The sequence below is a fragment of the Scomber japonicus genome, chromosome 16 (genome assembly GCF_027409825.1).
Source record: "Scomber japonicus isolate fScoJap1 chromosome 16, fScoJap1.pri, whole genome shotgun sequence".
NCBI lineage: Eukaryota > Metazoa > Chordata > Actinopteri > Scombriformes > Scombridae > Scomber > Scomber japonicus.
The window spans coordinates 17,044,484-17,067,306 of NC_070593.1; the positions used below are offsets into that span (position 1 = coordinate 17,044,484).

General features: G+C 40.2%; 5 protein-coding genes across 6 annotated transcripts; 3 read left to right on the forward strand and 2 right to left on the reverse strand.

Moving 5' to 3' along the window:
• Window positions 1–524: 524 nt before the first annotated feature.
• Window positions 525–1,301, forward strand: LOC128375084 (protein FAM181A-like). The gene has a single exon (XM_053335340.1). It carries the CDS (start codon window positions 525–527, stop codon window positions 1,299–1,301), a length of 777 nt encoding a protein of 258 aa, XP_053191315.1.
• Window positions 1,302–1,975: 674 nt separating this feature from the next.
• On the reverse strand, window positions 1,976–6,795 carry LOC128375083 (ankyrin repeat and SOCS box protein 2-like). The gene is made up of 8 exons (XM_053335339.1): window positions 6,674–6,795; window positions 4,263–4,432; window positions 3,960–4,115; window positions 3,592–3,837; window positions 3,336–3,507; window positions 2,549–3,149; window positions 2,292–2,445; window positions 1,976–2,141 (listed from the first exon to the last, which is right to left on the reverse strand). Exons 1-8 carry the CDS (start codon window positions 6,793–6,795, stop codon window positions 2,011–2,013), a joined length of 1,752 nt encoding a protein of 583 aa, XP_053191314.1. The 3' UTR covers window positions 1,976–2,010.
• Window positions 6,796–9,933: 3,138 nt separating this feature from the next.
• si:ch1073-416d2.4 (coiled-coil domain-containing protein 42 homolog) lies at window positions 9,934–12,793 on the forward strand. Its single transcript, XM_053335156.1, has 9 exons — window positions 9,934–10,040; window positions 10,162–10,207; window positions 11,242–11,418; window positions 11,528–11,685; window positions 11,773–11,855; window positions 11,943–12,115; window positions 12,212–12,322; window positions 12,409–12,525; window positions 12,608–12,793. Exons 1-9 carry the CDS (start codon window positions 9,934–9,936, stop codon window positions 12,791–12,793), a joined length of 1,158 nt encoding a protein of 385 aa, XP_053191131.1.
• Window positions 12,794–14,397: 1,604 nt separating this feature from the next.
• Window positions 14,398–16,415, forward strand: LOC128375468 (ubiquitin thioesterase OTUB2-like). 2 transcript variants are annotated; one of them, XM_053335826.1, is made up of 5 exons: window positions 14,398–14,673; window positions 14,790–14,908; window positions 15,017–15,101; window positions 15,902–16,093; window positions 16,201–16,415. In XM_053335826.1, the coding sequence occupies exons 1-5, from the start codon at window positions 14,593–14,595 to the stop codon at window positions 16,405–16,407; spliced, it is 684 nt and encodes a 227-aa protein (XP_053191801.1). In that variant the 5' UTR covers window positions 14,398–14,592; the 3' UTR covers window positions 16,408–16,415. The 2 variants fall into 2 exon arrangements, with proteins under 2 accessions (XP_053191801.1, XP_053191800.1); XM_053335825.1 differs by having other exon boundaries at window positions 14,790–14,907; window positions 15,010–15,101.
• Window positions 16,416–16,654: 239 nt separating this feature from the next.
• ddx24 (DEAD (Asp-Glu-Ala-Asp) box helicase 24) lies at window positions 16,655–21,785 on the reverse strand. The gene is made up of 9 exons (XM_053335824.1): window positions 21,707–21,785; window positions 20,593–21,488; window positions 19,993–20,484; window positions 19,744–19,897; window positions 18,878–19,390; window positions 18,402–18,477; window positions 17,923–18,111; window positions 17,069–17,198; window positions 16,655–16,968 (listed from the first exon to the last, which is right to left on the reverse strand). The coding sequence occupies exons 2-9, from the start codon at window positions 21,482–21,484 to the stop codon at window positions 16,688–16,690; spliced, it is 2,727 nt and encodes a 908-aa protein (XP_053191799.1). The 5' UTR covers window positions 21,485–21,488; window positions 21,707–21,785; the 3' UTR covers window positions 16,655–16,687.
• Between the last annotated feature and the right edge of the window lie 1,038 nt (window positions 21,786–22,823).

The following is a 22,823-nucleotide window of genomic DNA, read 5'->3' on the forward strand; positions in this document are numbered from 1 at the left end:
AGGAATCACCGTGTAAGAGAAATATCGCATCCCCTCAGTGGCTTTTTTCTTTCTTTCTTTTTTTTTTTTTTTTTTTTTTTAACAGATCTCCATGACAACAATTTGCAGTGGTGAAGAATTCGATACCAGGGCGCTTGGAGGCTGATTGTGGTGCATTGTGAGGGGCCTGGGGTCGCTGATTGGTTCAAGGAAAGCACCATAACTACAAGGAGTTTATATTCATTCAACTTGTTGGAGTGCTCCTACTGCAGCCTGGAGAGAAATCGGTGCTTGGACTGTGGCTTCCCAAGAGTCTGGATTCATCCAGCAGTGGTGGGTGAAGGGTTATTACTTTATGAAGTGATATTGATAGATATCACATGCAATTTGTGCCTAATTGCAGAATTTCTTAAGCAGAAAAAAAGACTGCGCGCAATTACGCACTGCTTACACTTGTTTTCTGACTTCCTTTCAGATCTTGATTGTGGACTACAACTTTTTTTTTTTTTTTTTAACATGGACTAATTTAATGAAAGTCTTGGAAAATGGCAAATGCAGACAGTGAGGTCAAGACGTTGCTGAATTTTGTAAATTTGGCGTCCAGCGACATTAAGGCGGCCTTGGATAAGTCAGCTCCATGCAGACGCTCCGTGGACCACAGGAAATATCTGCAGAAACAACTGAAGCGTTTTTCTCAGAAGTACTCCAGAGTCCCGAGATGCCACACGCACAGATCTGCTGACTATGGGTGTGCCAAACCGATGGGGACTGTTCAGAATATGAAGGTCGCAGACAAGGCCAGTTCAGATGCGCAAAATGTGGAGAACGCGGGGAGCGCTGTGGAGCAGGTGCCTATGAGGAAACGCCAACTACCAGCCTCTTTCTGGGAAGAACCCAAGCTGACCCAGACTAAGAGGGAGCACTCACATTTAGTATTGAAAAAAAGCCCCGCAGGCACAAGTGAGGGTGGAGAAAATGAAAAGAGGAAAAGAGGTTATGATGATGATGCAAAGCCCGCATTGTCTGCGTCCAGTCGACGCAGCTCTGTGGAAAAAGAGACGCTGAAATTGGACCTGACGTCTCACCACTGTGTGAGTATGTGCGGCTGCTGTCCCTTCCAGTTCCACGGACATCAGGTCCTCCACAGTCACATTGTTGTCCCCAATCCACCCCTGGGACTGTGGAGTAAGGTAACAGGGACTGAGACAGAGAGACTAGAACATCCTTATGGACAGAAAATTCACACACATGTTGTGGTCAAACCCATACCGACCAAGCCCACCATCCAGTCACCAATCTTCAGTGTGTTTGGGTTCATTTAATGAGCATATTGAAGGACCAATCACACAAAAAAAGTGTAAATAGGACTAATTATTTTCAATGTTTGTTCTACACAGCCAACTCTTTCTCTTTGGTTTTGAAAATGAGACACTTCCCCAAGCACTTATTGGAATTAGTCATCTATTTTTGTTGTTTAAATCTAAAGGACTAAATTGCACTTGCAGAATAACTTCATCCTGTTCTCTGTCATGCCAGTCTGATGACACCAGGTATCTGAAAGCTGACAGTAAGTTAAAAGGTTTCTACTTTTAGGCTTCTACGGAACTACGTTTTTTTCAAAGCACTCAAGGTCATGCAAATGAAAGACAACATCCTGTTTTAGCTTCCTCTTTCAACTATGAGAATAGAATATGGGACATAGATTGCTTTTCTTTGTCAAAGTAATGTTTGATAGACACATTTGATACAATGACTTTGATTTTTAAATAAATGATTCAACTTCCCTCAAGAACTCATTTGGGCATAAGATTGTTTTTACCTTTCACTGAGGGCTTCTGTGAAACTACAACACATTCAAGCAGACAAAATAAAGACACATGTTGACACATCACAGGTCTTATAAATAGATATCTTATACATAGAGAATTGCTTTGAAAAAACATTTACAGATTCACGATATTAGATGCAGCTAAAAAAAGAACAATCTATTCATGGCTCTGCTGCTAATGTTACTTAAAGTTCATCTTCAAGTCAGTCAGTCAGGTTCAGGTATCTGATTAGTCTGTCTGGCAGAGGTAGGCTTGTGAGAGATCTCAGTCTTTGTGTCCCCACTTGGGTCCGAATCCTTGTCCTGCATAAGTGCAGCAGTGGACGAGGTGACACTATGGAAAGACAAAGAGGATTGGATGCATTTTAGCTTTTTCATAGGCTGTTTTAGTGTCCAGTATGCATGCATGAAGGAGAGAGAAATAGAGAAGCTGTAAGGATGGAAGTGTTTTAAGTAAATGTGTAAGATTTTGTTTTATACTTACACAACTTCTTCTTAACAGTGAGCCATTCTTCTCGACTGTCCAGGAGTTCAGTGAGCTTGCTGCACAGTTGAACATGACCGACATGCTCCAGCATCAAATCTATAATCGGTCCTGCCCATTTACACATAACTGGTGTTGAAATCCACTCACAGAACTAAAGAGGAGAAGAATCACAAAAAAGATACATTATTTAAAAAGAACAAACAGATTTCACTTATTCTAAAATCCATAAAATAGTTTTTGCTCATTTTTCATACCTGTGTTGCTTTTTCTGGTGGTTCAGTGCAGTTTAAAGGGCGAATGCCATGACTATGCAAATCATATCCATTACCACCAAAGGTTCTTATATGGGATTCAGCTGATGTTGGGTGACATGCCTTGCCATATGTACAGGTGAAGCAGGAAAGGGCATCACAGCCATTGTCCAAAAGGCACTTGAGTAGAGGCAGGTTATTCATGCAGAGTGCAACAACAGCAGGAAATGTGGCGTAAGAGGGGATTCTGGCGTTGGCATCGGCCCCTCTCTCCAGCAGTAAGGACACAGTGCTGACACAGCCCTGCCGTACAGCCATCAATAGAGGACTAACTGGGTCCAGGCTTAAACTAGCGCCAGCGTTCAGTAACACCTCTGCTGTCTCAGTGCTGCCATTGGCAATAGCAAAGCTGAGGGCTGTTACACGTCCATCAGCATACTGGATGGAGTGACTGTGGGCCAGTTTAGCATTTACATCTGCACCTGTCTTGAGCAGCACAGCTGCCACTGTGTGTCTGTTATGCTCTGCTGCCAGGTGGAGGGGGCTGATCCAACTGTGGCGAATCCTGGCTCGACTTGTCACTGAGACGAGCATGGACACAATCCTGAGCATGTTAAACAAACATGTTAATAAAAATACTTAAAGACAACACACAGAGAGAATTCTAATTGTTATCATAATAGACTGTTTGTAATAACAACTCTACTACTGTGCATTATAACCACAAATGTTGCATCTGAATACAGTGTTTTCAATTATAATACCTCATTAACAACTTATCTTAACTTACTCGTGGTGTCCATATTGGGCAGCAACATGTAGAGGCAGCAGTCCTGAGTTCGTGGGTTTGTTTGCATCTGCATTTTTAGTCAACAGCACTGCTACAATTTCCTTGTGGCCATTTTTACTGGCCTCATGCAGTGCTGTGACACCATCACATGTCTGCATGTTCACATCAGCACCTGAACAAAAACATTCTTTCATTAAACCCATTTTCAAATTTATTAGGTAGTCAGATCAAAAGTAAGTAGTAGGTAAAAGTATACCTTTTCCAATCAGGTAACACAGCGCCCTCATCTGTCCTCGCTGAGCTGCTACAGTGAGTGGTGTGATGCTGTATGTGTTTGGGGGGTTGATTGCGGCCCTGGCTCTTATTAGTAGCTCACAGATCTCTGTGTTGTTCCTGGATACGGCCTCATGGAGGGCCGTCCAGCCCTGGCCACACCGCTGGTTCACGGTGGCCCCATATGAGAGAATGAGGCTCACCATGTTCACGTTCTCCAACTCACAGGCTGCAAAGACACATAAGATATGGAGTCAAATCTGGCCACCACCTTGCTGTAACATAACTATCTGTATATATATATTTTTTTTCTAAATAGTTCTGCTGTGTAGAAATTATATAATGCTGTACCTTTGTACAAAGGCGTTTCTTTGTTCTTACTGCCAATGTCAGGGTCAGCACCTGCCTCTAGAAGGCACCGCGCACATGACAAGTGTTCACAAGACACAGCAAGCAGCAAGGCCGTCTGTTCCTGTAAGGTACGTTTGTCAACTGATCCTGGATGGGCTAAAGCAGAAAGCACACATATCACATAAAGTCACAGTGAGTGCCTCATTCAGCATTTTGAAAATGAACAAACAGTGCCCTAAAACCTCTCTTTGAATACATCTAATAGTATGTTGCCCTTACAAATTGAACACATTTCTGTCATACCCCTAAGAAGGATCTTCAAGCATTCAGTCTGTCCACAGAAGGCAGCATCATGCAAAGGTATCCACCCATCATTGTTCTCCTTCATCAGGCTGTGAGGTGTGGATGTTGCCAGATCATTAATGGCCCCCACATCCCCTCTCCTGATGGCAAAGACCACCTGGTCCACATCCCTTGAAAGGACAAGAAAAATTAATTGACATACACAAATTAAATTAAGTGTAATTCCAGACATTTATCAGCACAGGGGTTTAATTTAGATGCAACCATCGATCCTAAGCTTTATATTTATATGACTATCGAAATTTATTTGACTTTAATTAACCTGAGTGAGTAATCTAAGTGATGGTTATTAAACCAGACGTGATTAAATGTGTCTTACTCATATTCTTTATTGACACATAAGACCTCACTTACACACAAGGACTATTAACACGCGCGCACACACACATACACACACATGCAGCGTCCGTGTCGAACAGCTCACAACAATAAAGACTCACTCCGGCTCTGTCGTTACGTCGCCCTGACTGTCTCCTCTCCTCCTGTCGCCTTGCAGTCGCGACTGAACATTAGTACATTTGCCCCCAGCATTACGAAACTGCGATAAATATTCGGAATAGCTGAATTTGGTCATTTCTGAGTGGTAAATGTGCGGGCAGCGTTTCAGTCAGCGCGCAGCCCGGCGGCGCAGCGCAGCAGCTGTGTCCTCCTCTCTCAGATTATTTTGGGACTGTATTGTCAGACTGCAGGGTGACGGGTTTATCCATATATGTCAAGAGACTCAGTCATCCAGTGATAAGACAAAAAGCATTGAAGATAAAGCAGGCTAAGCCGAGCTATCTGCCCTCTAGTGCAGCCTTTTTTTCACTGGCTGGTTTCCAAATTAAACAAGCAGATAATATACAGAGGACAGTATACGAGAAAACACAAGGATACACAATATAAGTAATAACTACACAGGATAAAAGATAGACTCACACTGAATGAGTCATTATTCACTTTTTAATGGCTCAGACATTGACATTGTGACACTGTACTTTATGTGTTCACAGGGTCAGCTGGACTATATGAATTTATTGTCAATTAACTCTTCGTTTTTTATAGGGGGCGCCAACACAGACAAATCATCAAGTATTACGTGTTGGTGGCTGAGAGCTCCTTTGATGAAATGCACTATTAGCAGGGCTGTAGACAGAAAGACTGGAGCCATGAGTCCAAGTCCCCCCAGTGCCCCCACCCGAGCTTTGTTACTAATATTACATTTTCTTTTGACCTCTTTTGACCTCTATTTGACCTCTCTCAGTTATTGTTTTAGTCAAGTTTACAGTTACTGAGTCATGTGTCATTTATAGAATGTGAACTTTTCCTGAGGTTAATCCTTTTTGGGGTATTTTTTGAAATGATTCTGTTGTTTTTCTTGGGAGGACAGTCTCCCTGGGTATTTATCACAAAATAATACATGTGACCTACCCCCTTTAAGTCAACCCTGAAGTTTTAGCCTGTGTAAGAAATTTATTTTGCGTCATAGGCCCATGAAATTATTTAAAATATGTGGTTGCTACATGCTTCCTAAAGCTTGTCTGTCCGGTAAAGAAATCTGTGTTCCTTATTCATATTCATTAGTGTCTGCAAAGTGAGCACAGTGATGCAATTAACAACGACTGCAGTTTGTCCAACAGAGGAAGATATTTTGTCATTAACAGGCCGGTCCTAAACCTGCACCATCTACAGGGAATTAAAACAACATCAGCAGCATTTTAGACCTGATGACATTTTAAAATCATCTCCTACATGAAAATGAATGTGTATTTTTAGTTTTAAGTTTTTTAAGTTGCTCTTTTCTTTGTGTGTTTATGTTGTTTGAGGTTTTATATGTAACATTTGCGTTGAGTTAGCTAAAATTGAATTATGAATAAAATCTGAATATTGTTTGCTCACACTTCACCTTCAGCAGATGTTACTTTAATGTTGTTTGCTGTATAAACCAAATGTTAGCTTTAGATTTTTAAAGCTGAATGCATCACTCAATTTCCTTTCTATGAAACAGATTTAACATTAAACCTTTTTAGTGACTTGATAATCAGGAGTTAATTGTCTGGAGAAACAGGCCCTTTTCCACTGCAGACATTATTAATAGTCTCACAGGGAAAAGCACAAGTGTTACTAACAACATTAACGATGGCTCTGTTCTTTTCAAGTGCCCTGTTAAGCCATGACAGTGTGACAGTCATGCAGCACACACAATGCCAGGACCTTGAATCTACAGCAGCTAAATGGAATTCAGCCATCATTAGGTTTATTATTTACACCTGTGCTTTTCTTACTGAGACATGTCAAAATGTATTTATATGCCTTTGAAATGTATTGCCTTATAAAATACCATTGAAGTAAGTGATGACATGTATCCTCACCTGAGCAGGTTTGTTGTGGTGTTGGGTGAAGTGGGGACACTCAGGGAATAGACAGCCAACCTGTCTATGATATCCGCATGTAGCCTCTTGTAAAGAGACCTGGATCTGCTGACTGCGATCATCACGGGAGGAGATTTGTTGTCCCGTCTAAGGACTCTATCATCCAATAGTGTGCTGCTGTTCTCCTCAAAGACCAGTGATGAGGCCGATGATCCAAATCTGAAGATTAGAAAACTGAAGTCAGAACACTAAAAGTAGCTACTGTAAAAACAGATTTGCAGTGTCCCTAACAAAAGATAATGTATCAAGAGACACACATTTGGTATATGTTAATATTAAGCACAGACCAAGCTAATTTGAAAGAACTGAAATCTGCACTGGCAGACATCAGAGTGCAGCAGCTCAGGCAATGAGGCTACATGCCTTTTAAGGGCATGTTGAACTGTGTTTGGTTCCCCTTGATTCTGCTGCTCCAGAGGAGACGCTGATGTGAGGTTATACATGTGTTACATAGAGCCATGCAGAAGATGATAAAGCTTCACTTACTGCTTAAACGTTATTTGCTTAACTATGACTCATGATTAAGAAATGAAGAAATTATCATCGTTTTAAACAAAGATGACACACACACACACACACACACACACACACACACACACACACACACACACACACACACACACACACACACACACACACACACACACACACACACACACACACACACACACACACACACACACACACACACACACACACCAACAATAACTTTACTTTAAAGCTTTAACCACATTTAAAAGACTTCAACTCACCATGTGCTGGTGTTCCCCTGTACTCAGTCACACTTAAATGTTGTTGATGCTTTCGTATCTTGTTGGAAACAGTAAAGCTGTCCGACACGCTTCTGTTGTGTCAGCTCTCACTGCGACAGGGTTAAGTGTGCAAATGTGATTGACGAGCAGGCAATAACGACAGCTGTTTTTTTTCTTTTCTTTTCACAATCACGTCTGAAGAAATGTGTCTGTAAACTGGAAGTGGCCTCTGTCACTTAAGCAGATGAGCTATATGGGTTCCACATTTCTGTGGGACCTCACATTTTTACCCAACAAAGACTGACTTGGTGAATGTCTCATCATTCTTTGAGTGCACGTAATATTGGCAAAACTGTCAGCATTGTTTGTTACAGTTCAATTCACACTGTGACAGGATATGTAGAAACACTGTTAATGGCAACTCAACATCCATTCAAATAAACCTGAGATGCTGTCATGGCTGTTACATAAAGCTCTATTGAATGTCTTATATAATATATGTAGATTAATGCCAGAGCATGATTTCAGATTTTAAGACAGTAAATATCAATGACTAACAAGTTAAAAGTTTGGATAAACAGATTCTTAGGCAGGTAAATTTGATTGAGTAATAATGATAAGAATAACAAATGCTAATTGGGGCAAACAAATGTGTGACATCACTGAAGTGTGTTTGTCAAACCAGTGAGCCAGGTTCAAACTTTGGCATTTGTTTGTTCATGTATTAACACTTTACTAATGGTAAGAACATTTAGCAAAAATGGTTTTCAGGGTCTGTTCATTGCATAAAACATTCAATCTAAACTAGAAAATGTGAATCCACAATGATCCATCAATCCTCACAGATACAACAGGAGTGGGCAAAATATTAGAAAAGCCTCTCAATAGTGACAGCATTTGTTTTAAATGTTTCTGTCTTACTGTGTTATTTGCATATAAATGGAAGTTGTAAACTCAGGAAGGTGATGGTTGGTTGCACAACTTAAAAGTTCCTTGTTGTTAGGTTCCTCTGAGCATACATAGCACTGTTGTTCTTGGTTGTTCTCTGTTGTTCTTTTTTTAATATCAGACTTGTCATAACAGGAAGAGCTCATGTGGAACTAAACAGCAGAGATAGCCCTGTTGCACCATCACGTATCATACCGTCTAGTTGTCATAACAGGATTAACAGGTGTAATTAATACAGCAAACAACAGCTCTGTTCCATTTAAGTGTCAGTAGGTGTTGTCAGTGAGCCAACATACACTGTGGCAGGGCACTGAATGTAATAAAGCTAAGCAGAGTTAAGCCTTCATTAATTATATTAATTACACCTGTGGTTTTCTTTGCTTATGTCCAAATGTCTGCAGGAATAAGGCCCATTAACCCTAATATTTCTAAAGCTCTCTCCATGTGAAAAAGTGTGTTGCTCATCATTACACCACCTGGTTACTTCACTGTGCAGAATGACGTATATGTTTGGCACTAGAAAGCTGTTTTCATGTACATCCACCTAAAGGGGGAAGTTCAGTGGATGGGGAAGAATTGTTTTTTTCCACAAAGAACTTCAATGATCTCATTAAAATTTTGTGAAACTACATTTACTCCTTTGCCTTCATGGAAAAATCCAAATCTATGACTGTTTATTTCAAAAGTTAAACTGCTGGACCTTATATACAGTCTATGTGCTGGACACAAGATGTCTCTAACTTTACTGTAATGTTCATTCACAGATTGCAATGGAGGCTTCAAGTGTTCACATCACACTTTGCATACAGGACCACGATTGGCTTTAAACTAGTTATGATGTCACAAATCATGCTTAAATTCAGATGTCACAAAGTTTTCTTCACATGAATGTGAAAACAGCCTTTCAGTATCAAACTCTGCACATACCATACATCTTCTGCAGAGTGAAGCTCAAACAGTCAACTGTGGGAACAATAAGCCAAACAGTAGGCTATTTGCATACTCTGGATTTTTCAGTGAAGGAGAGTATGTTATTGTAAGATTTTTTTCTATGGTCAAAAGATAAATTATTATTATTATGATTATTATTCTATTTTTAAGGGCTTGCATGTCGGAAAGTAGTCGCCTATGTAAAGTATTTTTCACTGATGAGATTTTCTCGTGTGAGACCTCTTCTCAACAATCCAACTTCTTTGAAGTCAGACTTGGTTAACAGTTTGGAGGAAGAAGGGCGGAGTGAGTGCCCTTACGTTTCTCCCTCTCTTCGACATCTCATTTCTATGCCAGTCACTAAAACAGAACCGCCTCCTTGGTAGTTGCCATGACAACGGAGAAACGATCCCGGCACATTCCCTGTCGTCTTGCTTGCGGTTTCCAGGCAACAGCGACACCAATCCAGGAAAACATCCGGAACGATCCTCGATCATCTGAACGTGGAATAACTGCAGGACTTTATTTGTTTACTCATCAGGATTCCTGGACGATACATCTGCAAAAAACATGACGACTTCTCCCCTTCCTTTCTTACATAGTAGCGACCCACGTCTGATGCTCAGGGTGGAAAATAGAATGAAAAACATCTTTGTAACACAGTTGGAAGACACCAGGTAGGCCTGTGCTTTTAGCCTTCATTAAAAATACGTCAACTTCATTTCTTTTTAAAACCCATTTACAATTATTTTGACTGGGCGATATTAATAGGCTACTGACAATCCATTTTCTGTTCAGGCATAGAGAGGAGGAAAATGTCAATCACATACCAGTTGTAACAGAGGTAAGACTAAATAATTATTAAATATGACTGCAAATTGAATTTTCTTGCTCACAATCACTTTAACCTTTAGATGCATAAGTGTGTCAAAAATTACCCGATGAGGTTGTTTTCTTGCAATATCTTCGTAATGAAAAGTTGTTATTTCATATTCCAGCTATTCCTCAAAAAACATGGTATTGATATCATGCCATTAAAATTTTTAACTTACCTTTTTACGAAACTCTAGTTTTTGTATTACTACCCCAAGCTTCCATAGAGAGGTCAAAAATGGAACCTTTGGTTCTTATCAACTGTGACTGTCAGGAATTTTGTGGACCACACAGATTATACATGTTAAAAAAAGTGATAAATAAAAATATTTCAAACATGAAATCATTCTTGTGTGGACCATAATATAATACAAATTATTATTCTTAACCAAAATGACAAAAGTGGCATAAAAACACATTCATTTTTGACCCGCTTATGGTAGAGTGTAGGATCCAGTCATTCATGCATCTCAGGGTTAAAGGGGTGTTCCAGCTAATTAGTATTGCACTTTATTAAGTTGGCAAATTTGTCAATCAATCAATCAATCTTTATTTGTATAGCGCCAAATCACAACAAAGTAATCTCAAGGCACTTTACACATAGAGCAAGTTCTAAACCGTACTGTTCAGGTTTTAATTTTAAAGAGACCCAACATTCCCACATGAGCAAGCACTTTGCGACAGTGGCAAGAAACAACTCCCTTTTAACAGGAAGAAACCTCAGACAGAACCAGGCTCAAAGTGGGCAGCCATCTGCCTCGACTGGTTGGGGTAGAAAGTCTGGATCCTACAATTCCATAGTATCTTTTAATGGACCTTACCTGTCTGTTAATACCCTCATCTTTTAAACTCCATGACCCAATTTTATAATGCAGGTTTTTTTATAACCCTAACCCTAACCCTAACCCTGTTTTGTGTAAAATTGGTGTGTCCCTTTAAGTTATTTTAATGGTGGGAAGAGTTTCAATGTTTAGGCAACTACATGTTCATTTTTGTTACATGTAGACTTCCAGCAGAGTCCTCGAGGCAGGCGTGAACACTTTACAAAAGACACTGGTTCTGAAGAAACAGGCTGAGTTGGAAGATGTGGACAAACAACTCGCACTCAAGAGGCAAGAATTTAAGAGCTGCGTTCAGGTTCTAACTCAGAGAAGATCTGAACTGGAAATCAAACAACAGCAGGTGAGTTTCACATGGCTATAGTAGATAGTAAATCCATCAATGATGTTACCTTACATGCAAATCACATTGTCCTAATACAGTTGTCCTTGGGGTTTGTTTTTTCACACAGACTAAAGAGAGGGTGATAAAATTTGAAAAGTTTGTGGCTGAAAATGAAGCAAAGAGGCGTCGAGCGCTGAAGAAGTACGAGGCTGCTCAGGAGCAGAACATTTTGAAGCATAGAGAGATAGAGGAGCTGACCAAACGGCTGAAACAACTTCGAGCCAGGTGAGAACTCTAAACCTATAGACCTTGTGTGAGGACATTGTTCAGTAAGTCACTTTTCACCTCAGCTTTTCCATGTCATTCTTGCAGACAGCAAGTTTTAAAGGAGAGAATGGCAAAATACAAAATCTATGAGGACTACTTAATGAAAACACTTGATTATCTGCCCAGCAGTAAGAACTCCAAAACTCACTTTTTTGTCCTCTTTACTTAATTACACACTGGCTGGAGGAGGGACTAAACTGTACAATATTTTTTAGATTACCTTGATAACGGATCTGATTCTTTGGTTATGCCCATCATTCGGCGCCATGAGACCCTGTCCGTCACCCACCAGGAGCTGCTGCAGCATTTGTGGCATCTGGAGGAGGAAGTGGAACATAGCCAGCGACAGTTGCAGAGCATGAAGCAGGATCACAGCATAAAAAAACTGGTCAGCAGACTCGCACATATAATTAGATATTTAGTATACCATTTCCCTCAATTGACAGGGCTTTAGTGAACAACTTATTTTTTACATCTGTTGCAGATGGCCAATAAGGAACTTTCTGAACTCCAGAGTGAGTTAGAGAGCCTTAAAGAGAAGAACAGGCAGGCAGAAGTTAACCTGCTGATGGAGCAAGGCCAGTCCAGAGAGAAGGTAGTGACTTAGAAATGAAAGTTAGCTCATTTGCAAACTGGAGAATAATGGACAGAAATAATGTCATTCATGCTGTTATCTGTCAGGTTGAAGAAGTGGGCTGCTTACTCATGGCCATCAACAACCTGGCAGAGCAGTGTTATCTCTCAGCATATGGACCTCTGGAAAACATGAACATATTGACAATGATGGACATGGTAAAGGTAATATCTGAAGAAAATTCATTCATACATTGTAATTAAATTGCTTTACTTAACTCTTAACTAACCAAGTGTATGATTTCAGGAGTACATTAAGGACAAAGCAGACACAGAGAAGAGAGCCAGGAGACTGATGGAGTCTGGGTCTGCACTGACAAGTAGAACAGCTCTGACAGACAAAAGAGAGAGGGCATCTATGAAAAGCATAGGCAGCAAAGCACAAATCAAAAGTCCAAGTAAAGTCAGTAGGAAGAGTGAGACATTTAGTTGATGTAAAAATGTTACAATGTATGATGGTGTCACCACATATAGTAAGATTATAAAGTGTGAAAGTTCATCCTTGACCTTGGAACAGTTGTTTGAAACAAACAAATCTTAACAGAAGTTTCACTTGCAACCAACATGGAGAACATGACAACATTATGTCAATATGGAAAACTGTATCTGCTGATGAAGCTCTGGTAAAAGGGAGTGGACATTGTGTCAATGCTCTGTTAATGCTATCCACTTAACTATGAACTCTGAAATTTATATACAGTAGATTATGAGATCGTTTTACAAGAAGTAATCAGGTTTATTAGAGTATCAGTACTTTGGAAATGTTTATTAATGAATTGTAACTTGTTGAATTTTAAAATAAAAAATAATATCACAATCAAATGATGCTGTGAGACAGTAACTAATTCTCAACAAAACAATGGTACGTATGCTAATTTCACATGTTTGTATAAGACAAATTGCTTTAAAATTTGCTATTTGTGATTTGTGAAAAACGTTATTTGTGATATTCTGAATTGTATTTATTGTTATCAATGAAAATGGTGCAGAGAGATTCAGGTTTTTCTACAGTAAATGCTACATACTGTGCATGGCAAAATGTTGCATCCATTTCATTCATCCATCTTTAATTTTCTGCTTCTACCACAAAGTTTGTGTTTGTACACATCAGTCATTATTAGCAAAGCCAATCAACCATCACCTGTCCTTCGTCCTGTCAGAGACGGCTATATCTGTTTTCTTACACGCTTCAGAAAAATGCACAATTATGTTGCAATGCTACTCCTCTCTGCAATGTAGTTAAAGTGGCAAAACATGTTAAGCCACACTTTTAACGGGTTTGTTTTGTCAGCAATTTGCGTTCCTGAGGATTTAGCAGTAATCTGGGTAGCCAGATTGTGAACCAACATTTCCGTAAAAGATACTTGGTCGTTGTGTGTATCCTTTACCACAGTAGCTTGCTTTGTCTTTGTTTTTTTTAGCTGACACTTCATTAATCATTAAGGACCCCTACTATGGACTGTCTGCCCCCTGCCTGACCTTGAGGAGTGCTAAATTTATTCAACAATTGTACACCACTACAATTTTAAGGTACTTAAGTGTTTCCATTTTATTTTAATTTAATTTATACTCATGACACATATCAATAAACAAAATTATTATTATTATTGTCAATATGTTCAAATTCTGCTTATGCAATGATAATTAGAATCTTTTACATATAATAATTATATACCCTGAATTTTAATTAGCCTGCTTTAACTGCGATACATTTTACACTTGTAAAACTTTGTTTTTGTTGACATTTTATGTTACAAATTTTAAACTAATGAACATCTGTCTCCAGCATAAACAAACTCTGTACTTGGCTTTATTCTTGGCGATAGGATGGCAAATTCATGACCCACCCTATTGTGCTTCTGATTGGCTAGTACTCGTTGACTCGTTGGCTGGATTGGTTAGGGTTAGTTTAAGAACATCAGGATAATCCAATCAGAGGCAGGGTAATAAGGATGATGACTTCGCCATCCCTAGCCATCCTAGGATATTAAAAAAAAGTACTGTCCCTTTAACACAAACACGTGGTACTGGCAAACATCCGGTATTCGGAAAATGGAAACAAAATTGCTACAATGTATTTCACCAACAGCTTTGACGTTGCGGTGTCTTGCTAAATTTTAGTTACATGTCCTTTCGTGATTTCACGTAGCTGACATTTGGCGGCATGACGTGCAGCCAGGCGACCCTTGAAAGTGTTTGTACCCGCAGATAGTGACGTTTGTTTGTCGACAGATGGAGACTGGCAGCCTTGTCTCATGCAGGGAGGACATTTCTGCAGTGTTCCCTGACCAAACGCCGGATGCCAAATATAATGTAGGCTATTCAACGGGGTTGGTAGGGGTGGTGGTGTACTGCAGGTGGTCGTAGCCACTCAAATTAACTCTAAACATGACCGCCGCATAATAACCAGACCTATTGTCCTTTGTTAGGAATTAAGCAGCCAGTATTCCTCCGTGAGAAAAGTGCGCGGGGATGGAAACTGCTTCTACAGAGCTCTCTGCTTCGCACACTTGGAGTCAGTCCTACACAATACCAGGGCTCTGCAGAGGTCAGTTATCACCACTAAAGTCATTTAAAATTCAAAGATGTGAGTCAAATACTGCATTATCGAGGGGATTAAGATCACTTGACTAACTGGTGTCTGGACTGGTTTCAGGTTTAAGGACCGAATGATTAAGAGCAGCAAAGACTTATCTTCTACGGGATTTGATGAGAGCTCCTTCAAGCACCACCTGAGCACAGTAAATAATGCATTTCCTTCACCAATCACAGTGTCTTTTTAAGACCTAGTTACGTAATTCAGGCACAACTTCTAATAAAGAAGAAAAATAAAAGCATGTTTCCTTCTGTCTTAAAATACGTCTTCTGCACAGACAGAAGCATCAAATCTAATTTAGATATGGCTATGAACCACTCAAAGGAATGTCAAGGAACAAACCTGTGGCAGACAAACACCATCCACCTCCATCATTTCAGTTGGGCCCTCCATTCTTGGTAGTACATAACATCGTGCATGTGACGCAGTACAAATGTGCAATACTAGAATGAGGTGTAGAGTACAATAATAGATGGTAAAAGTTATAGTGTTCTCTGGTTGCAAATGTATTTTGGGTGGCTGCACCTCATTCAGATTTTGAAAGGGACATGCATCCAAAAAAAAGTGCATTTTACTGAATAATGTCTTGAGGGAAGCAATTGAAATAGGAAGGTCCCTATAATGGCACACCCCCAGGCCCATTAAGACTCTCTGCCATCCAGGTAATGACTATCTGGTAGAAGCTATGGAAATGAAAACCAACTGGATTTGACATCTTGAGACTTCTTGTTGTTCATCTAGGAACAATGAAACCTCCTGCTTAAGTGTAGGTAATTCTGCTGCTGGGTTTCTCTGCCTGATATGTGCTTATACTACTACTACTAAAACAACAACAACAACAACAACAACAACAACAACAAAGGATTAAAGCCCCAGTAGCAGAACTAGGAAAAACAGTTTGTTACTAGCATATAACATTGTTGAATTATTTCTTTTTCCTTTAAGGTCATTAATGTTGTGGAGGAGTGCCAGGCTGATGAGCAGGAGGAAACACTGTTCAAACTCCTTAATGAGCAACCGACCTCTGACAGTGTGGTCCAATATCTCCGGCTGCTCACCTCAGCGCACCTGCAAAACCACGCAGACTTCTTCTGCAACTTTGTTGAGGCACCAAATCTGAAGGCCTACTGTCATCAGGTTAGTAACAAAGTGTTGCTGCCCTCTAGTGAAAAAGAAGTAGATGGTTTTTGGCAAAGGAAATACAACTGTTAAGTGTGATTATGTCTACCTTCTCTTCATTCAAGGAAGTGGAGGCGATGGCGATGGAGTGTGATCATGTGGACATCCTGGCTCTTACACAGGCCCTAGACATCTGCATCCACATCGTCTCCATGGAGAGCGACGAACAGGAGCTGGCTCACCACATCATTCCAGAGGGAGCTGAACCCTCACTGCACCTACTCTACCAAACATCACATTATAACATTCTCTACCAACGACCTCAACTCTGACCACTGATCCACAAGGACTCAACTCAACTCAGGAATATTGACTTTTAGTTGAATAAAACCCCAACTGGGCTTGAAGACACTATGAAAATAGATTTTTTAATATGAAATCTGATAGTGTAAAATGATTCAAAAAACATCCGGGAAACATTTTCTGCACACTGATCAATAAGTATTTAACAATGCTTTGATACTTTAAAATGAATTTATATGAAAATTACAAGAAACGGTTACTTAAATCCTGTTACAATTTCCTTTGTTAATACACATTTCCATAAACAGGTCACTGCTGCTGCTCTTGTTTCTTCTGCCTCTTGTTTTTCCTTTGTGATGGAACGTGTCTCTTTAGCTTTTGCCTATTCTTCTCCATTGACACCTGTGTAAGGGCGCTTTCCACCCCTGCGAGAGGCATGTGAGGCAGTGAAAGCTTTCCCATTTGGGTGGGGTACTTGGTCTTTATCACATTCTTGAACACAGGCTGGGAGATCAGATGCTTCAAATGCTTTTTCATCCCTTTCACCATCTTCTGCTGCTCCCTGTCAGCGTCCTCATCATTGGCTCTGCCTGTACACACAGATGTAATACTCAGTCATCTACATTTCTAAAAGGGTAAAACATGTTAAAACAGATTTCTCTGTCTCGGGTGTGGTTATGATGGTCATACCAATTAAAAGTTCATCATCCAGGTCCACCTCAAGGGCATCTGCTGCTTGTTTGAACCAGGAGTTGTGCTGCTTCTGCCTGCTGTTGTGGAACTCAATCTTCTCTATCTGCCTGGCCAAATTTACACGTTCCTGTGGAGCAATACATACATAGATAGTCTTAGGCTACATTCACACTGCAGGCCTTAATGCTTAATTCTGATTTATTGCTCAAATCCGATTTTTTGTTTGGCTGTTCATATTACACTTTTAAATGTGGCCTGTCTGTGGACTGCGATGTGAACAGCTCACGCTCCTGAAGTGACCCGCATGCCCAGTTGATCATTAATGACGTCACGCACAGAACAGTGTTTACGGAAGTGAACATGGCAACAGCAACAGCTGGTGAAGTTACTGGTAGTCTCATTTATGGTCTAATGTTCAAAACTGTGTGTGGCAGCAACCGGCAAATTTGTGAGCGGGTGATGTTAAAAAGGAGGAAGAGGAGAAAGAAAAGAAATACTTTAATGATGTCTTTATGAGGAGCATAGGCTGTGTGTTGCTGTTTGTTGCTCCAGAATAATGTCAAAGTAGCATTAAATGCAACCTGACTGTTCAGATTGCGGTCGCATTCAAAAAAAAATCTGATATGTATTTGATTCAGTACCACATTTGAAAGTGGTCTGAGTGGATTTGGAAATGTCGGATTCAATGCAACTTGTGCTGTTCACATTGTCAGAAACAAATCAGATATGGGTCACATTTGAGCAAACAATTCGGATTCAGGTCACTTTTAACTGCGGTGAGAACGTAGCTACATATACATACATACTAACCCTAACCCATAAATACAGGACCTAATGCTGATTGATCTTACCTTGATGGCGTCCATGCATTTGATCTCTATGGGAAACATTGGAAGCTCCTCGTCCTTTCCCAGAGTCTTGTAAATCTTTTTAAAGTTCATCATGTCGTCTGGGCCTATAAGCAGCATACTGAGACCTTGTTTGGTGGCTCTTGCTGTTCTGCCACTCCGATGGACATAAGTCTCAGATGTCCTAGGAACCTGCCATTTACATTTAAGCATTGGATGGATCATTTTATCAGGTACAGGAAACTTCTCTTCATAAATAATGTTGCAGTAGGCTATCAACAACTGTTTCAGTGGTTAATAGAGCTATATACCTTCATTCTTAAAACAGATAATTCAACCATCCATAACAACGTTATTTTATAAATCAATTTAAGACCATCAATGACAAATTAACTTGGTGACCAAAATGCTGTATCTTTGTGTGATGATTTATAATGCCCATGTCTTAGCTAGCAGCCATTGGTAACAGTCAAAAAGCATACCTGGTAGTGAATAACATGCTGAACATTGGGAATATCCAGTCCTCTTGCTGCCACATCAGTTGTCAGCAGAATACAACTGTAGATGAAATGACCAGATTTAAGTGTGGGTTCATATCGATACCATTTGTCTACAATGAAGGTGTGTATAACAATTTCTATTTCAGCCTGGTCTAAATACAGCATGTGCACATGTACAGACAATTGATTAAATCTCCTGTACAAAACTGTAAGTCCATTCTCTTCATGAAGAAAAGAATCTTACAGCAATTTTAGGTGATTTAAATTATAAACTACTTTGGTTTAAAAATGAAACCAGAAAATATTCTGTTGATATGCATATGAAAAGACACATGAAAATATAATTTGGCTTGCCACATTAATCATAGGTGTTCATATTTCATCATAGGCTCATAATGAATGGAAACTTAAGAGTAAGGCTGACACCTTCTGACTACAACTGCAAGACTGAGACTCACCTCTCCCTCTCAGCAAACCTTTCCAGGTTTTTGAGGCGTTGTTTCTGGTGCATGTTTGCATGTAGAGGCAGCGGAGTGCAGTCTAGGATAACCAGCAGGGAGTTCAGCCTCTTGATACAGTCTATACTGTTGGCAAACACCATGGTGCGCCCGGGGTACTGGAGCAAGAAGTAATAGAGGAAGAAGTCCTTTTCTTCCTTCTGACAGTGGATCCGTGTCTCAGTCAGGGTCTCCACTGTTGCCTCCTTCCTGGTAAGATCGACTATTTTGGGTTTGGACTTAATCCCCACTTTCTCCATGAGAATTTCTAGTTGGTTCCTCTGGTCTAGATTCTTCTTCTTCTTCTGCAGGAGGCGGGTGGGCATGCTGCGAGCCATGGTCAGTGTGGCGGAGAACACAAAGGTTTGCCTCGTTGGATTGAAGTGAACAGTGTTCAGCATCTCCAGCAGACTCTCGAGCTCTGCAAAGTGGCCTCTTTCTACCATACGATCTGCTTCATCAATGACCAGGCACCTGTATAACACAGAAGAACAATGAAATAAACAAGCAACTGTGAATCGTAGTTGATATTCAATCACACTTTTGACAATGACTGCACAGGGAACCCTCCAGCAAACAACAATTGCAGTGCATGCAGTCAAAGCTGAAAGTCTTCTTAATTCACACTTCCTCTCCAGTTATTTTAGGGTTAGGGTTAGGGTTACATTATTTTAAATTGTATATTTCAGTATTTCAACTTCAAACAGGCCATTGTTGTAAAAAGCACTGATGCTATACCAAACCATAAAACATATAAAAAAGAAGAAGAAACAATAGAGAACCAAAGCCAATGGTACTCTGTCAACACCTAATGAGTTGTGACCTACTTGAGTTGCCTGAGGTTGGTCAGATGTGGATGTCTCTCCTTGATCAGGTCCCACAGACGTCCTGGAGTGGCGATAATGATCTCTGGCCTGCGCTTTAGCATCCTCCTCTGTTTCTCTTGTGCCATCCCACCCACCACTATGGCTGTTTTGATATCTGTACAAAAGAATTTAAAGGGAATTTAAAGAACATACATAAACTAACAATTCTGAGTAAGCGACTACAACTCTGTGATTGAATTAATAGCTCACCGGTGAATTTGGCGACAGCATCAATATGGTGCTTGACCTGAACAGCCAGCTCCCTGGTGGGAGTGAGAACCAGTCCGAGCAGAGGCTGATTCTGACCACCAGCAGCTTTCTCTTTCTCGGCAGCGGTGTCAAAGTCAAACTCTGCATTCTCGATTACTTGAACACACCCAAGCCTTGTGTCCTCATCTTCTTCAGCGCTGTGCTCACCGTCGCCAGCATCTTCCTCTGACTCACCTTGATCCTGCTCAGCGCTGCTTCCCCCCCCCTCTTCCTCAGCCTCCACATTTCCTTCCCCATCTTGCTCTGATTCAGATCCAGCACTTAAGCCTGCTGTGCTTTCTGCTATTGTGGACTCATCAATGGCTGGTAAATACAAGCTCTCCAGCTCTGTGGCTGACTCCTTGTTGTCATCAACAGGTCTTTCTGAGCCTTTCTTCCACTCCAGGATGGTGTGAATCATGGGAATACCAAAAGCTAATGTCTTACCGCTTCCTGAAATGACAGTGCTTACATTAGCTTAACTTGTGGAAATGTGAGGATGGATTGTTACAAGACAAAAACTTGGTCAGCAACTTAAGAATTACAGAAATTTGCTCTCACCTGTCTCAGCTGCCCCCAATATATCCATACGATCTCTGATAGCTGCAGGCAATGTAAGGGCTTGAATAGGGGTTGGTGAGCCAAATCCAAGACTGCTCAGTGCCTTCAGCACATCAGCGGGAACAAACAGGTCTTTCCAAGCGCTCACATCAGCATTTTTGACATCAGAACCAGAAAGTGCAGCATTTGTCCAATTCTTCACCTGCTTTTTGGCTTTCTTCGTCACTTTATCTGGGCTAGATTGATCTTTTTCTGGAACCTGGCACTCAGAAGATGGAGACTCAGTGTCTGGCTTTTCCTCTGGGGTTGCTTTCTTCTTCTCTATCTGCTGCTTCTGTTTCTTCTTTTTGTTCTTCTTTTTCGAGGGTTTTGATTGAGTGTCATGCTCTGAGCTAATGGCAGAGGAATCTTTTGAAGTGTCTTCAGTAGCTGTCTCAGTTTTCTCTCCCTCCTCACCTACACCTGCATCCTCTACAGAAGCGTCAGCTGGTTGGACTGATTCTTTTGCAGCCAGTTTCTTATTTTTCTTATTCTTGGCTTTTTTCTTGGTTGGTTCAGTTGTATTGCTTTCCTCTTTGCTCTCCACATCTGCCTGCTCGCCACTCTCCTGCTCTCCCTCACTGACTTTCCTTTTCTTAGCCTTTTTCTTTTTCTTTTCCTTTTCCTTTTTCAGTTCTTTCGCTGCTTTAGCTGCAGCCTTTTCAGAGTCTATCAGACGGTAACTTGTCAGTTCTTCAAAGCACACCAGACCCTCCAAGCCTTCCTCAGAGAACACACTGGGATCCAGATCGACAGCTTTCCATTGACCTTTCGCATGGATGGTCTGTTTTTTTGGCTTTCGCAGCCCTGAGGACAGACGCCTGTTTTTCAGATTCATCTTCTTTGTCTTCATTTTCCTACAAATAGTCACAAGTATTAATGAACCAAGTCGCGTTAAAACTGAATGGGAAAAAAGTGTCTCCAACTATTCAATGTTTGCTCAGGTTAGCTAGAAACTACATGTCGAGGCACACAACTATTAAACGTCGCTCGTATATACACACATATAAAAGCCTGTTAGTTTCGTCAATCATATACTATTATATAACAACTATACGATGAAAAAAAGCCTTGCCTTTACTTAGTTTGGTTCCTTGACACATCAAAATATCACTTCATTTAATCACAACCACACATGGCACGAGGCGGCTGCCATGACAGTGTTGATCACGTGGTTTTGAAAAACTTTATTAGTCGAACAATGCGAACAGCCTCGTCTCATTTCCAGCTCCACTGATATTTAGAGGATGCTTTTCACCACTTTATTCTCATAAGTCACCTTAATAAATGGCTTATACATTGTCATGAGAATGTATTAATGGTTAATAAACACTTTGCGAGATTATATTGTTGTATTAATTGACGAGTCATTAATTAAGGTTCACGAGTTTCTCATTTTCTAACAAGTTATCAAGTCTGCAGTTATAAATCAAAAGAAGTCAATAATACAAGATCATAAACATTTTCGCAGTTATACGTTCTAATAAAGTAATTTCTAAAGATTGATTTAATGAGTTTCCCAATTTCTAATAAGCCTTCAAATCTGTAGTCATAGCCTACATCAAAACAAGTAATTTATAAAAGGCAAAAGGTAAAACAAACAAAACCTTAAACAAAGTAATAATGTTTTCACCAAGAATCATGAGTTTCTCACTCTGGCATCTGTATGCTTTTATAAATAAGTTATTGATGAGGATTCTTTAGATGAATATATCCAGTCTGCAGTTGTACATGTTAATAAATGGGTTAATGAATTGTTGGGGGGTAATTGGGTTTCAATGCTCTGGCCTTCTCAACCATAACAGCCAGACAGTTGATCCTTATAGGCTGGAAGTCTGTTAAGCCACCTTCTCGTGTATACTGGATGAGAAATTGAATAAACTGCTTGCATCTTGAAGCATCTTTCAGCATTGGTGAGTTAATGTCTTTACTGACTCCCCAAGGCTCACTCACTCATTCAACAAAGTTTTTTTTTCTTTATTCTTTTGTCTATTCCTTAGCCTTGCTTTACATGTGTGTATTCCCTTTCTGTTGTGATAGTACCTGGTTTAGTAATTGCTGTCAGGATAGTGGGAGGAGATTATTCATCTTTATTAACCACTGCCATCTCCTGTTTTATCATTTGCACAAAAATAATCAAAAAGAGGTTCATGGGTTATTTGATCCTATGAAGTAATATGTTTGTTTAATTA

Bases quoted from the DNA above. Each gene is read 5' to 3' on its own strand.
- si:ch1073-416d2.4 (XM_053335156.1), top strand. From the start codon at position 9,934: ATGACGACTTCTCCCCTTCCTTTCTTACATAGTAGCGACCCACGTCTG. The intron at 11,419-11,527 runs GTGAGTTTCACA...TTTTTCACACAG, and splicing joins TGGAAATCAAACAACAGCAG to ACTAAAGAGAGGGTGATAAA. The intron at 12,526-12,607 runs GTAATATCTGAA...GTATGATTTCAG, and splicing joins CAATGATGGACATGGTAAAG to GAGTACATTAAGGACAAAGC.
- ddx24 (XM_053335824.1), bottom strand. From the start codon at position 21,484: ATGAAGACAAAGAAGATGAATCTGAAAAACAGGCGTCTGTCCTCAGGG. The intron at 19,391-19,743 runs GTAGGTCACAAC...TGTGTTATACAG, and splicing joins ACCAACCTCAGGCAACTCAA to GTGCCTGGTCATTGATGAAG. The intron at 17,199-17,922 runs GTAAGATCAATC...ATTGCTCCACAG, and splicing joins AATGCATGGACGCCATCAAG to GAACGTGTAAATTTGGCCAG.
- LOC128375083 (XM_053335339.1), bottom strand. From the start codon at position 6,795: ATGATCGCAGTCAGCAGATCCAGGTCTCTTTACAAGAGGCTACATGCG. The intron at 4,116-4,262 runs GTATGACAGAAA...TTTCTGCTTTAG, and splicing joins CTTGAAGATCCTTCTTAGGG to CCCATCCAGGATCAGTTGAC. The intron at 3,150-3,335 runs GTAAGTTAAGAT...TAACATGCTCAG, and splicing joins GCCCAATATGGACACCACGA to GATTGTGTCCATGCTCGTCT.
- LOC128375084 (XM_053335340.1), top strand. From the start codon at position 525: ATGGCAAATGCAGACAGTGAGGTCAAGACGTTGCTGAATTTTGTAAAT.
- LOC128375468 (XM_053335825.1), top strand. From the start codon at position 14,593: ATGGAGACTGGCAGCCTTGTCTCATGCAGGGAGGACATTTCTGCAGTG. The intron at 14,674-14,789 runs GTAGGCTATTCA...GTCCTTTGTTAG, and splicing joins CGCCGGATGCCAAATATAAT to GAATTAAGCAGCCAGTATTC. The intron at 16,094-16,200 runs GTTAGTAACAAA...TCTTCATTCAAG, and splicing joins TGAAGGCCTACTGTCATCAG to GAAGTGGAGGCGATGGCGAT.